At 40.0% G+C, this 15605-nt stretch overlaps 1 protein-coding gene across 7 annotated transcripts in view; it reads right to left on the reverse strand.

Annotated features, from left to right (window-relative positions):
• Window positions 1-15605, reverse strand: part of RALYL (RALY RNA binding protein like) — an 819948-nt gene that overhangs the window by 59356 nt on the left and 744987 nt on the right. For all 7 annotated transcript variants that reach the window (XM_070802966.1, XM_019974097.2, XM_070802963.1 and 4 more), the window contains one exon: window positions 948-1061. In XM_070802966.1, coding sequence (XP_070659067.1) covers window positions 948-1061 — 114 coding nt within the window. The remainder of the gene's footprint in view (window positions 1-947; window positions 1062-15605) is intronic.

Here is a 15605-nt window from a genome sequence, read left to right on the forward strand (position 1 = left end):
ATGAGTTCCTCCATCTCCCAGGTCTCCTTTCAGCCCTCAGCTCATTTTCAAGGAGCTTCTGAGACATCAAAGACCCAGCAGAATGCAATTTGCAATTTACGCACTAGCTCTTCTCTAAGTTTATGCCAGTTCTGTTTAAAATGCATAATTTTACAACTCTCGGTTGCTGTAAAAAAGGGTATTAGACCAGGGAACTCAAATTGGCATTCTGTAACTAGCTAGAGGGGTGGGATGGGGTGGGAGGGAGGTTCCAGATGGAGGGGACACATGTGTACCTGTGGCTGATTCATGTTAATGTGTGGCAAAGCCAACACAATATTGTAAAGCAATTATCCTCCAATTACAAATAAATAAATAAATAAAGAGTATTAGCATGGAACTAGGGTCAGGGCCGATATTTCAAAGAGAGGACATTAAGCTAAAGAATTAAGTCAAATGAAATGGCCTTGGGTGGCCAGGCATATCATTGATACTGACATCCTGAAACTGAGTTCTGAAGTTTTGTGGAGTTGCAGCAGTTCAAGAGTGGGACTTTACAATCATGGCTTCTGAAATCTGTTCAATTTTGCTGCAGTTAATTTAATGAAATATGAATATAAGCTTAGCCCTGATAGAATATTCCATTTACTGATATATTTTCTTAAAGGTCACTTGATATTGAGATATAAACCTTTAATATAATCCAACTGTTACTTATTAGCATCAAAATACTTTTCCTTTTCCTCTTTTAAAAAATATGAATTTTAGGCAGCTTGGCTCATCTTCTTTAAAAAGTAAAAAATCAGATTCCATCATTGCAGTTCTAAGTTTAAAGATGATGTTTGTGTATCTGTGCTAAACGCTGTTAGACTCAGCCAGTGTGCCCGAACCTGCTCTGTCTTGGTGACTGACAGGGTGTGAGTGGTTTGATTCCAACACGTCTGTGGCCACAGCTCTTTTTCACTTACCAGCCTCCGCCTTCTGCTGCTTCTCAATCTTCTCCAGGCGCCCTAGCAAGGAGTCAATTTTAGTTTTGATCTGGGTTAATTCTTTCTTGATTGTCTGTAACTCATCTGATTTCACTGGAAAGGGGAGAAGGGAAAGAATGCAATAGAATGTCAAATGCACCGTGACCCGATTAGAATGTAACCCACAGACACCCTACATTTCCTCAACACTCTGTCACATCCCACAGGATACCTTTCAGTCTTATCTGTTTCTCATTGCTTCCAGGGACCCTGGAATACTGGATGACTTTGACAACTACAAGCAGTGATTCTCAGCATTTGACACTGAATCTTTTCACCGAAGGTTATGCAGTGGGACAGAAGAACCTAGAAATGTTTTTTGCAATAACTAAATGATACTGAATTCAGTTTTGGCAAATGGCAGGGTAAGTCTCTTCTATCAGATGGATTCAGATTGAGAAATGGTTAAATCATGACAGATATGTTAATACTGCTTTGAGGAACTATGTTGCAATATGTTTCAGCGGTCAGTTTTAATCCAGTTCCCTGATGACGTATGAAATCAGGGCATAACATTTATCCTCTAGAGAAAAATCTTTAATGCTAGAGAACTCTCTCCAACTTGCTGGACTTTTGCTACCTTCTTTTATTAAAAATTGCAGCAGTGGGTTGAACATGCCTCTTTTTAAGCCCTGCGGCTAGAAGGAAAGGAAATTCACTGAAGTTCCCACTGGTATTTTCTACAGTAGTGGTTCCTCTTCGAGGTTTTGGGTGTTTAGTGGGACTAACTAAAAAATGGGATTAACACAAGATTGACTATTTTTAATTTTGCCAAGTAAGGATGTTAAAAATAACAACAAACATTCTACTATCAATGATAACAATTATTTTATAAAGTGATAGACTTAAGAAAAGGTCAGTTTCCTATTTAAGGACAATTGTTTCAATGAAAAATGCTTATGTTTATGAAAAATTCACTGCCTTGTTCTTATTTTCTCATTTCTCTGAGAACTACTGGAAACTCTGTCATGAACCCTCAGTAATAAGATCAAAGATTTTTAAAACTATAACTCTAGAAGAGCTATACTTGTCTATGAGCTTTCATTAAGTGAGTTTTTGGGTACCCATGCCTCAAGTGGAGAGCTGTGCCTCAATATCTGGTGTGAGGATTTTGATGTCAGTCTACTATCCACCTCTTTCACTTTTCCTTTCAAGTTTATAATAATCTTGGTTGGATATTCCTGAAGAAATTGAGTGTTTGAGTCTTTAGTCTTCCTGAATTTTTGTAAGTAATAAAAAAACTGAATGCAACATATGTTTGCTTAAAATAGAGCTATCTGTCAACTAAGGCATATCATATAAGCTGTATGATAAAGTAGGCATCAATATATGTTAATTGCTCACCAGACTTTCTCCAATATAAACATGAAAAAAACATTTTCTATTATAAAATAAGAAAATTTCCATAACAAGCAAATTTTTATTTATGATATAAAGTAGTTTGCAAAATAAAAACTGCAAGAATAAGTGACCCCATAGAGAGTTTCTATTATGAAGAACCAGATTGAAAGGAGAACACAGTTTAAAATAGAGAATTACTCCTACATCAATTATTTCCAAGACATCAAAGTGCCATTGTTGAATCTCAACTAAATTTGAAAATCATCATCTGTCATAATTGCAAATTGACTCTGCTTTGAAGAATGATTTTAATTTCCTTTGATGGAAGCATGTCATGTAGTTTTACTTAAATCTATCAAACGTGATAGAAACTGTTTTGTCTTAAAACATTAGATGTTGGGCTAAGAGAAATAGGACTGTGGCTGGAGATTAATAGAATATATATTTTCAGTAAGTGGGGTCACTCCTCAGCCCAGAAATGAGGTTGACTATCTCCTTAAAAAAGACATAAACAAATAAATCACTAATATCCTACTTAATAGAATGTCTTTTAAGATTGGAGTGATATTACTACAAAATTTGGGATTACTTAGTCAAGGCGATTCAAGCTTAGATAAAACTAACAATGTAACCTGTCTTCTCCTCCCTGTTCCTACCAGGGAATTCTGAATCAGCCTTCAGCCCTGTGCAAATGGCCCAGCTCCACTCTTGGGATGGTGAGCAGCAGATGCTCGTTACAGTCCTGCAAATTAGGGCCTAGACAATCTTGGCTGCTTCTTGAGCAATTGGGAAAGCTGTTGGCTTCGTGCCCTTCAGGGCTCTTCTCGGGAGAAGGCTGCCCGATCACCTAGCCTGCAGTCCTGGAGCTTCCTCTTTCAGTAGGGTTATCTGTAGGTGGGGTCTGGGTCTGGGCTGCTGTATCTGGTTTCCACATGATGCTCCTGAGACAAGCCATCTCTGTGTCCAATATGCCTTTGTCTGTAATCTTTTCTGCCTTGTTGTACTTTGGGAGGTGGGGCTCTTGTTAAGAATGTTTCTACTGAACCTGGGATTAAGCTCCTGCTTGTTTTTACTTCTCTGCCAAAATAGATGTATATTTTACAACTATAGATTCCCAAACCTAGAGTTTTAAAAATTTTGCAACTTAGATGTCGGACATTTTTTGAAAACTTAAAGTCAGTTCAGAATTGAGGACAGTCTTAGGTGTAAAGCATCCCTGTCCATTTTCCTTTCTTTTCTTTTTACACCTTTCTTTTCCTATCCATTTCCACTAAACTCTTAATTGGGTTTCTGCTTTTAGTTCACACCGCCTCTTAAATAGTGAATGCAAAGTCATATATATAAAAGCCGTAAGTCCTCCTTATTGAAAACTTCCAGAATGTCCCAATTCCTATAGAAAAAAGACCAAAAGCACAAAGAAAGCTGAGCCCCAAGGAATTGATGCTTTTGAACTGTGGTGTTAGAGAAGACTCTTGAGAGTCCCTTGGACTGCAAGGAGATCCAACCGGTCCATTCTGAAGGACATCAGCCCTGGGGTTTCTTTGGAAGGACTGATGCTAAAGCTGAAACTCCAATACTTTGGCCATCTCATGCAAAGAGTTGACTCATTGGAAAAGACCCTGATGCTGAGAGGGATTGGGGGCAGGAGGAGAAGGGGACGACAGAGGATGAGATGGTTGGATGACATCACCAACTCAATGAACATGAGTCTGAGTAAACTCCACGAGTTGGCGATGGACAGGGAGGCCTGGCGTGCCATGGTTCATGGGGTTGCAAAGAGTCAGACATGACTGAGCAACTGAACTGAACTGAACACATGCACCATTCTTCAAACTGGTCTTCAGGGTCTGCTCTAAAGTATATTTCCAGGTATATAGTCCATTGTTTATCAAAGCAACGTCATTTGAACAGGATAACTTAATGCTTGACCTAATAGTGTGTGCAACCAGATAGACTGATTTGCATCTATGTTTATTGGAGAGTCACTTGTAATTACTAAGATTCAGGTTCCTTATCTTTAACTTCCACCCTTTACCCTAAAGACTTGTTATAAGAATTTAATGAAACAATGTACATAAAGCACTTAGCATCATGACCAGAATATCATCAAGCGAAATACATGACAGAAGCAGAAAATACCATTACTATTATTTACATACCTTTTCCAGCAAAGAGTTTTTCTTTTCTCTATTATGTCTATCTGCTTTTTGGAGCTTAGTTTTAATCTTACCTCTCCTATTAATTCTTCTTAGTTCAGCCCACTGGAAGGTGGATTTCTCATCTGCAATCTATTTAACAGCATTTCACATTTACTGCTAGAGACCATATGCTTGTTGGGTTTTCCTTTATATATCTACTTTTCCTATTAAATTGTAAGCTTTTTGAGAATGAAGATCTAATTAGGCATTGAAGAATTTGAGGGGTCATGCTTTTCTGTGTTTAATAAGCTCCTTCTCTTCTTATAAAAAGTTCCTTGGACTTCTTTGGTAGCTCACATGGTAAAGAATCTGCCTGCAGTGTGGGAAGGTTGCATCCTGGGTTAGGAAGGTTCCCTGGAGGAGGGAATGGCAACTGACTCCAGTGTTCTTGCCTGGAGAATCCCATGGATAGAGGAGCCTGCTGGGCTATAGTCCATGGGGTCACAAAGAGTCAGACATGACTGAGTGACTAACACTTTCACTTTCTTTCTCCTCTTACTGACTAATGAGACTTCAGATGCTTATATGAGGTCGTGGGCTTTAGTGTCTGTCCCCCTTAATTAAAAAATGACATCAACAGATTTAAGAAGGGATCCTATATCAGACTGGTACCTAATGACAATTTTTGTTTTCTATTATATAACATCCATGGAAAAGTATTTAGATTTTGGTTTAAGTTATTCAGATCTTTCATGACACAATATTTCAAAGAGAAGAAATTTTGGACAGTTGTCTGAAGCAAGGCATATTAATGGATTTACCCCTTCCTAGGTTCTCTACAGCCAAACTCTTTGAATGAAGAGAGAACATCCAATTCCTTCCTTCCCTTTCTTTCCTCTCTGTCCCTACCTCTAGTTCCTTCCTTCCTGCCTGCCTTCATCTTTTTGCATTCTTAATAGAACTTGACTGCTAACTGCTAAGTCGCTTCAGTTGTGTCTGACTCTGCATGACCCCATAGACGGCAGCCTACCAGGCTCCCCCGTCCCTGGGATTCTCCAGGCAAGAACACTGGAGTGGGTTGCCATTTCCTTCTCCAATGCATGAAAGTGAAAAGTGAAAGTGAAGTTGCTTAGTCGTGTCCGACTCTTAGCGACCCCACGGACTACAGCCCACCAGGCTCCTCCATCCATGGGATTTTCCAGGCAAGAGTACTGGAGTGGGGTGCCGTTGCCTTCTCCTTAATAGAACTTAGTTCAGTGTATCAAACACAGTTGTTGTTCAGTTTCCCAGTCGTTTGTGACCCCACGGACTGCAGCGTGCCAGGCCTCTCCGTCCCTCACCATCTCCCAAAGTTTGCCCAAGTTCACGTCCATTGTGTCAGTGATGCCATCTCATCCTCTGATATCTTCTTCTTCTGTCCTCAATCTTTCCCAGTATCAGAGACTTTTCCAATAAGTTGGCTGTTCACATCAGATGACCAAAATACTGGAGCTTCAGCTTCAGCATCAGTCCTTCCATTGAGTATTCAGAGTTGATTTCCGTTAGGATTGACTGGTTTGATCTCCTTGCTGTCCAGGGGACTTTCAGAAGCCTTCTCCAGCACCACAGTTTGAAGTCATCAGTTCTTTGGCATCCTGCCTGCCTTCTTTATGGTCTAGCTCTCACAACTGTACTCGACCAGTGGGAAGACCATAGACTTGACTATACGAATCTTTGTCGGGAGAGTAATGTCTCTGCTTTTCAACATACTGTCTAGGTTTGTTACAGCTTTCCTGCCAAGAAGCAATCATCTTCTGATTTCATGGCTGCAGTCACTGTCCACTGTGAGTTTAAAGCCCAAGAAGAGGAAATCTGTCACTGCTTCTACATTTTCCCCCTCTACTTGCCATGAAGTAATGGGGCTGGATGCCATAATTTTAGTTTTCTTAATATTTAGCTTTAAGCCAGCTCTTTCACTTTCTTCCTTCACCCTCATCCAGACGCTCTTTAGCTCCTCTTCACTTTCTGCCATTAGAGTGGTATCATCTGCATATGTGAGGTTGTTGTTGTTTCCCCCGCCTAGCTGGATTCCAGCTTGTAACTCATCCAGCCCGGCATTTCTCATGATGTGCTCAGCGTATGCGTTAAACACACAGGGTGGCAGTAGACAGCCCTGCCATACTCCTTTCTCAGTCTTGAACCAATCGGTTGTTCCATACAGGGTTCTAACTGTTGCTTCTTGACCCGCATACAGGTTTCTCAGAAGACAGGTAAGATGGTCTGGTATTTCCATCTCTTTTAGAGCTTTCCACAGTTTGTCATGATCCACACAGTCAAAGGCTTTAGCGTAGTCAATGAAACAGAGTTGAATGCTTTTCTGGAATTCCCTAGCTATCTCTATGATCCAGTGAATGTTGACAATTTGATCTCTGGTTCCTCTTTCTTTTCTAAACTGAGCCTGGACATCTGGATGTTCTCATCTGCACAATGCTGAAGCCTAGCATGCAAAATTTTAAGCATGACATTACTAGCCTGGGAGATAAGTGCAATTGTCTGATGGTTAGCACATTCATTAGTACTATCCTTCTTGTGAATTGGGATGAGGATTGATTTTTTCCAGACCTGTGGCCACTGTTGGGTCCTCCAGGTTTGCTAACATATTGAATGCAGCATCTTGATGGCATCATCCTTTAGGATTCTGAATAGCTCTACTGGAATTCCATTGCATCTACTGGGTTTATTAACAGCTGTGCTTCCTAAGGCCCACTTGATTTCACTTTCCAGAATGTCTGGCTCTGGGTGACTGATCACACCATTGTAGTAATCTAGTTCATTAGGATCTTTTTTTGTTTGTTTTTTACAATTCTTCTGTGTATTCTTTCCATCTCTTCTTGATCTCTTCAGCATCTATAGGTCTCTTTCTTGTGCCCATCTTTGGGTTAAATGTTCCTTCGATATCTATTTTCCTGAAGCAATCTCTAGTCTTTCCCCTTCTGCTGTTTTCCTCGAGTTTTATGCACCGTTCACTGAAGAAGGCCTTCTTGTCTCTCCTCACTGTTCTCTGGAATTCTGCATTTAGTTGGAAATACCTGTCCCTTTCTCCCTTGCTTTTTGCTTCTCTTTTTTCTTCATCTATTTGTAAAGCCTCCTCAGATAACCACTTTGACTTCTTGCTTTTCTTTTTCTTTAGAATGGTTTTGTTCACTGCCTTCTGTGCAATATTATGACCTCTATCCATAGTCCTTCAGGCACACTGTTTGCTAGGCCTGAGCCCTTAAATCTATTCATGACCTTCACAGCATATTCAGAGGGGATTTTATTTAAGTCGTACCTGGCTGGCCTCGTGATTTTCCCCATTTCCTTTACTTTAAGCCTGAATTTGGCTATGAGCAGCTGATGATCTGAGCTACAGTCAGAATTAGCAAATACCACAAAATCTGTAGGCATGCTTATGTATTACAGATATGGCCACTTCATGCCAACTTCAAATAGACCAACAAAGTTTATTAAAAGCTTTGTGTAAGTCCTGGCAATACTTTTGGATTGACTGTCTAATGGGGGATAGACAGGCAGATAGGCAGTGCAAAAAAAAAAAAAAAAAAACCAATCATGAAAATATGCCTTTTCTCCATCAGAAGCACTGTGATGAAGGAATATGATACTAACCCATGACTTGGGCAAGACTCTTTTCCCAGTCCCACCTCTGTACTCTGACTGCATAATCTTCATCGTTAAAGATGGGTTGTGGAGGATATAACACCACGAGTTATTTTTATAGAGAGTAGCAGATACCATGAGTCAGGAGTATTTCTTTTACTAAGAATAATATTTTAAATCAACTTGTTGTTATGCAATTGTTCCCTAATACAGACAAGCTGGAAGCTTGGGAAGGTTAGATCTGAGTCTCTGGAGAAGGAAGTGGAAAGCCACTTCCGTTTTCTCGCCTGGGAAATCCCGTGGACAGAGGAGCCTGGCAGGCTATAGTCCACGGAATCGCAAAAGAGTCAGACGGGACTTGGAGACTAAACAACAATAACAACGGAGTAGAATTCTAAAGATGTAGGTCATGGCCAACCACAGCGTGCACAGAAAAGGCAAAACACAAGAAGCCAAAAGAACACTGATGACACAGTCTATGAATATTTGAGAACGTGCTTTGTGCAAGGGTGACTTGAAGGGCAAATTTGTAATCTAAAATGGAATGACGTTCATGGAAACAGCTATGCAGTTAAGCAGAAGCCTTAAGTATCCTAATTAGGAAGACGAACAACCGGTTTGGCTTTAGAGGACAGATGCCTCCTTTGTGCCACAGGAGGGTCCAAACCTGTTTCACGAGAATGGCATTCCCCGGGTTGGATTTGAAAGACAGGTAATTCTGTGAATCACACTAATTTGTCTATAAGAGGTAGATAATGTGTTGGTAACACATTTCTTGTGATAAAGGAAAGGACTTCCACGTGGAGGTACATGAACCTAAGTCCAGAAACATTTACGTGTTCAATTAAGCCAGGAGAAGAGTAGCTGAGAACTGGGAATGGCAGAACCAGGAATGGGAGACCAGATTTGCCTGGAGAACTACAGCGAGGAGCTTGGATCCTCACCTGCTCAATGAGAGTAATTTTGACTTTTGAGTGAGGAAGTGACAAAGCATTTAGTTTAGAATAATCTTGCAGTTGGTCATGCAATTAATGAGATTGGGGAAGAATACAGAGTCAGGAAAATTAATCAGTAAGAGACTATTAGAGTAGTCAAGGATTTGCTTATTAGGCCCAGACCTAGGAAAAGAACAGAAGAGGAAGAAACAGAGGCTAGAAATGTTAAATTTTACTGACTAGGCCTAATGCTCACAAACTTTTATAATCCCACTCTGGAACAATTTGCTCAGTCGTATCCAACTCTTGTGACCCCATGGACTGTAAGCTACCAGGCTTCTCTGTCTATGGGATTTTCCAGGCAAGAGTACTGGAGTGGGTTGCCACTTCCTTCTCCAACTTTCTTATTCTTTCTGGAACAATTATAACTTTTCTGGTGCTGTTAGTGGAGCACAATGAAAAAACATAAATTCCACAGTAGAGCCGTATGCCCTAACCACTAGTGCCAAAGAAGCTGAAGTCGAATGGTTCTCAAAGACCTGCAAGGCCTTCTAGAATTTACACCGCCAAAGATGTCCTTTTCATCCCAGGGGACCGGAATGCAAAAGTAGGAAGTCAAGAGATACCTGGAGTAACAGGCAAGTTTGGCCTTGGATTTCAAAATGAAGCAGGGCAAAAGCTAACAGAGTTTTATCAAGAGAACGCACCGGTCATAGCAATGCCCTGTCCCAACAACACAAGAGACAACTCTCCACACGGACATCACCAGGTGGTCAACACTGAAATCAGACTGACTGTTTTCTTTGCAGCTGAAGATGGAGAAGCTCTATACAGGCAGCAAAAACAAGACTGGAAGCTGACTGTGGCTCAAAGTTTGAACTCCTTATTGAAAATTTATACTTAAATTGAAGAGAGTAGAGAAAACCACTAGACCATTTAGATATGACCCAAATCATATCCTTTACGATTATACAGTGGAAGTGACAAACAGATTCAAGGGACTAGATCTGATAGACAGAGTGCCCGAAGAACTATGGACGGAGGTTTGTGACTTTATACAGGAGGGGATGAACAAAACCATCTCCCAAAAAAGAAATGCAAAAAGGTGAAATGGCTGTCTGAGGAGGCCTTACAGACAGCTGAGAAAAGAGGAGAAGTGAAAGTAAAGGAGAAAAGGAAAGATATACCCATATGAACACAGCATCCCAAAGAACAGTAAGGAGATAAGAAAGGCTTCCTAAGTGAACAATTCAAACAAACAGAGGAAAACAATAGAATGGAAAGACTCGAGATCTCTTCAAGAAAATTAGAGATACCAAAGGAAAATTTCATTCAAAGATGGGCACAATAAAGGACAGAAATGGTATGGACCTAATAGAAGCAGAAGATATTAAGAAGAGGTGGCAAGAATACAAGAAGAACTATACAGAAAACATCTTCATGACCTGGATAACCATGATGGTGTGATCACTCACCTAGAGCCAGACAAAGCTAGTGGAGGTGATGGAATTCCAGTTGAGCTATTTCAAATCCTAAAAGATGATGCTGTGAAAGTGTTGCACTCAATATGCCAGCAAACTTGGAAAACTCAGCAGTGTCCACAGAACTGGAAAAGGTCAGTTTTCACTCCAATGCTAAAGAAGGGCAAAGCCAAAGAATGTTCAAACTACCACATAATTAAATTCATTTCAGGTCAGCAAAGTAATGCTCAAAATTCTGCAAGCTAGGCTTCAACAGTACATGAACCAAGAATTTGCAGATGTTCAAGCTGGTTTTAGGAAAGGCAGAGGAACCAAAAATCAAATTGCCAACATCCATTGGATCATAGAAAAAGCAAGAGAATTTCAGAAAAAAACATCTACTTCAGCTTCATTGACTATGCTAAAGCCTTTAACTGTGGATGACAACAAACTGTGGAAAATTCTTAGAGATGGGAATACCAGACCACCTGACCTGCCTCCTGAGAAACCTGCATGCAGGTCAAGAAGCAACAGTTAGAACTGGACATGGAACAACACATTGGTTCCAAATTGGGAAAGGAGCACGTCAAGGCTGTATACTGTCACCTTGCTTATTTAACTTATATGCAGAGTACATCATGAGAAACGCTGGACTAGAAGAAGCACAAGCTGGAATCAAGATTGCTGGCAGAAATAGCAATAACCTCAGATATGCAGATGACACCACCTTAGAAAGTGAAGAAGCACTAAAGAGCCTCTTGATGAAAGTGAAAGAGAAGAGTGAAAAAGTTGGCTTAAAACTCAACTTTCAAATGAAGATCATGGCATCCGGTCTCATCACTTCATGGCAAATAGATGGGGAAACAATGGAAACACTGACAGACTTTATTTTCTTGGGCTCCAAAATCACTGCAGATTACTGCAGCCATGCATTTAAGACACTTGCTCCTTGGAAGAAAAACAATGACAAACCTAGACAGCGTATTAGAAATCAGAGACATTACTTTGCTGACAAAGGTCTGTATAGTCAGAGCTACAGTTTTTCCAGTAGTCATGTATGGATGCGAGAGTGGACCATAAAGAAGGCTGAACACCGAAGAATTGATGCTTTTGAACTGTGATGCTGGAGAAGACTCTTGACAGTCTCATGTACAGCAAGGAGATCAAACCAGTCCATCCTAAAGAAATCAATCCCGAGTTAGAAGAACTGATGCTGAAGCTCCAATACTTTGGCCACCTGAAGTAAAGAGCTGTCTCATTAGAAAAGACCCCGAGCTGAAAGATTGAAGGCAGGAGGAGAAGGGGATGACAGAGGATGAGATCATTGGATGGCATCACTGCTGCAATGGACATGAGTCTGGGCAAGCTCCGGGAGTTGGTGATGGACAGGGAGGCCTGCATGCTGCAGTCCATGGGGTCGCAGAGTCGGACACGACTGAGCGATGGAACGAGGACAACAACAGTAGAACTGAGAAAACCATTTCAAATGCTCAAAGGCTATGTTGATATAAAGATTTTATCAAACATTTTATTTTCTTTCTTTTCTGCCTGCATTTTAAAATCTAGTTATGTTAAATGAGCCACATTAAAGCCTAGCGGAAAAGCCAAGCACAGATGCTTACAAATGTATTTATTTATTTTAAGCACACAGTAACGGTTTTGGTTTGGCTGCTGTGTATCTAAATATCAGGTGGGGATTTTAGTAAGGACTTATTACTCTGTTTATATAAAGTGCTCATCAGTGTCCAGACTGTGAAGCCCTGTGTGTCTGAGAAATTCAATGTGTTTACCAGGATGAGCCAAGTAAAAAATATCCAAGAAGCTGATTATCAAAAGGTAAAGAGCTGAAGTGTATGCTGAGATCTCCGCATTTCACTTATGTTTTATACGCACATAACCCTGTGTTATGTGATGAATTCTGCATCCACCTCAAATTTTACCTATGACGGTTCTAGCCCCAGTGCCATCCGCAGTGTGAGTCTATTTAGACACAGGGCAGTTAAGGAGGTAATCGAGTTAAAAGGAGGTCACGGGACCAGGAGGCCCTAATCCCATATGACTAGAACCCTAGTAAGTACACATACAGAAGGCCGAAGACGTGGAGACTCAGGGAGAAGACGGCCACCAGCATGCCAAGGAGAGGCGGTACCCAGACGCTTCCCTCAGGCCCTTCGAAGGAACCAGCATGACCGACACCCGGGTCTCCACTCCCAGCCTCCTGAACTCTGAGGAAATCGATTCCTGTTCTCTAAGCTGCCCAGTGTGCGGTGCTTTGTTACAGCAGCCTCGGCACGTGAACACAACCATCACATACATTTCTTAAACTCCTAATATCATTTTGATCAGACAGCATCTTTCAGAGTCTTTCCCCTTAGCCCTGGATAAAATTTCAATCCTTCAACGTTCTCCACAGTGTTTCAGTCTCCTGTTAACCGTTCTTTATCTTTTGTTTGGTTAATCATAATATCTTAACTTACGATAATGGCTTCTTAACTGACACTGCTAGTGATAGATCTTCGCTTCGGACGGTAATAACAACATTATTATTACTAAGGCTTATAATTAAGACTTTCCTCATGGGGGACTCTTCTAAGAGCTCTGCACGGGTTAACTCATTTAATCCTCACACAAACTTTATGGAAGCGGTGAGGAGATTACCATTCCCAGGTTATAGGCGAGGAAACTAAGGCACAGCAAACCAAGAGCCTTCCCCCGAGGCACACAGCTCGCAAACGGCTGAGCCACGGCTGGGAGCCATGGCTGGATTCAAGTTACAGCAGTTTCGTGCCCCACCCTCTTCCCTGCTGCACTCTGCTGTGCCAGTACCACCAACAGAGACAGTAAACCCCCAATCACTCGCTGTTTAACGAGACCTGCCTGAGAACGTTATGTGCATCAGTCATTTAATTCCCACGACAAAGTGTTATATATAAAGTATTATTATTTCCATTTTACAGATAGAAAATAAATACAGGCACACACAGATTCAAGGATTTCCTCACAGCCACAGTATTAGTGTGTTGTGCAATGCGAATTCCATCCCAGACAATCTGAGAATAAAGCCTTTGCTCTTCTCAACTCAGGGAAATGGAAGTTTCTTGTACTTTCTTTCCAAACTCACCTATCCTTCTAGGCTCAATTCAGTATTCTCAATACTATTAAGACTTCTCTAACCCTGCTGGCCAAATATTTGAAAGCGTAATAAATACCTTGGCCAAAATAATGGATGGAAAGGGATATTTAGTGATACTTTGCTGGATATTAACATTTGTTTCTCTGATTGATGCTTCAACTCTATACTAAAATCATATGGATTTGGGGGGAAAAACCAACGCAATACTAACCTAGTGTTGAGGATAAGTTCTCAACTACTACTTCTTAAATTTAATTGAATTGCCTTTAATTGCCCTTTAGGTGCTTCAAGGATCTTATGTAACTGAAAACTGCACCAACAGAACTCCAAAGGCATAAAAACTTATTGGGATTTCTCTTGCTAGACCCTAGGATTTAAATTAATTACTTAAAGAGATTTATTTAATATTATATTTTTTTCAGAAGGCTGATTTTTTTTTCTACTAAGAACATCTGCCAAAGCTCATAGATGTTTATGTCTTCTCTTTTATAAAGTGTTTATTAGCAACATTACATCTTTATTTTATGATCCCATGATGTGGAACGGGACAAGCTGGTTATAGTTTTAGCTCAAGTTGATTTGAAAAAGGACAGAAATACCTAGTGGAGATATAATTTTTTAAAACAGCAATCCATTTAAAAAGCTTATCAGTGTTCAACCTTGGCAAATTACAGCACTAATATATTTTCTTTATATAGTTTTTCTCCTCAGTAGAATTAAACATTATTCCAAATTCTGAAATAAGAAATGACAAATTGCCTAAGCTATAACATTAATTTCTTCCTCTAAACTTACCAAGTCATTTAGTACTGGGAAATAGCTATTAATAAAAGAGCAAAATATATACCTCAGTAAATAGTCATTCACTTAAGCCAATATTAACATAGTGTATTTCACACTTCACTGAAGTTTTTCATGTGTGATTTGAATTTGAAAATTATTGTTCCCACAGACCAGGCTAATTGTAAAAGTACTATCAAATAATTAATATTTGTATTCACTCACTTCCATATATAATATAGTCTGCTAATATACTTTTAGAGAGAATATGCAATTGTGAGTCTAGTTAATCTTGCCAATTAATTATATACAAATCTCATTTAGATTCATGTTTCACTATAATAACACTAAACTACAGTTTTTGCGAATTGAGTCTTTAAATATATAGAACTGTATGAAACATGCACAAAATTGATCAGTCTCTTGCCTTTAAATATTAATAATTTTATTTAAATTAGCATATTTGAGAATTAATACATCTATAATACATTTCAAATAATTATTTTACTCAAAGGTCTTTACAGAAAGCTAGTTTGAATTATGTTCTCAAGTAGCTGACTTTGGCAATTTGTGTTTCTGCAAACGTCCTTTCATTACTGATTTATTCCAATGCAAGAAAAAAGTCATTAGATTTTTCAGTACTTGGGTATTTCTGAGAGATAGAAACACGCTGTGCCTGGATGACTCTACCCCAAAAATATAATATTAAATTAAATAATAAAGTAAAATAAACTGTGGCTGCCATGGAAATGGGAGGCACAGCCACATGCACCTATAAGACCTCATATCCTCTGAAAAAAGGCATGAGATTGCAGCATGTGCACATGCAGGGGCAAGGAAAGATGCTAAGTTTATAGATGTTCAGGAAAGGGCTAACTTGCCTCTCCTGGGAGACTGGAAAGAATGTTAACGTTCCCTGAGCGTGTTGGGCAAGAAGAGAGGAGTCCATTATAAATTCTCTTAGAGTGATGAGGACTATGCCTAACACCTTGCAATGTACACTGGGAGAGTCTGAGAGTCCCATTGACACTAAAGGTATTCCCTGTGGGAAGAGGCACTGTTGAGTGCACAGTTAGCTCAGTGTATACTTGGAAGGAAAGTTATGACCAACCTAGATAGCATATTCAAAAGCAGAGACATTACTTTGCCAACAAAGGTCCGTCTAGTCAAGGCTA

The sequence above is a fragment of the Bos indicus genome, chromosome 14 (genome assembly GCF_029378745.1).
Source record: "Bos indicus isolate NIAB-ARS_2022 breed Sahiwal x Tharparkar chromosome 14, NIAB-ARS_B.indTharparkar_mat_pri_1.0, whole genome shotgun sequence".
Classification (NCBI taxonomy): domain Eukaryota; kingdom Metazoa; phylum Chordata; class Mammalia; order Artiodactyla; family Bovidae; genus Bos; species Bos indicus.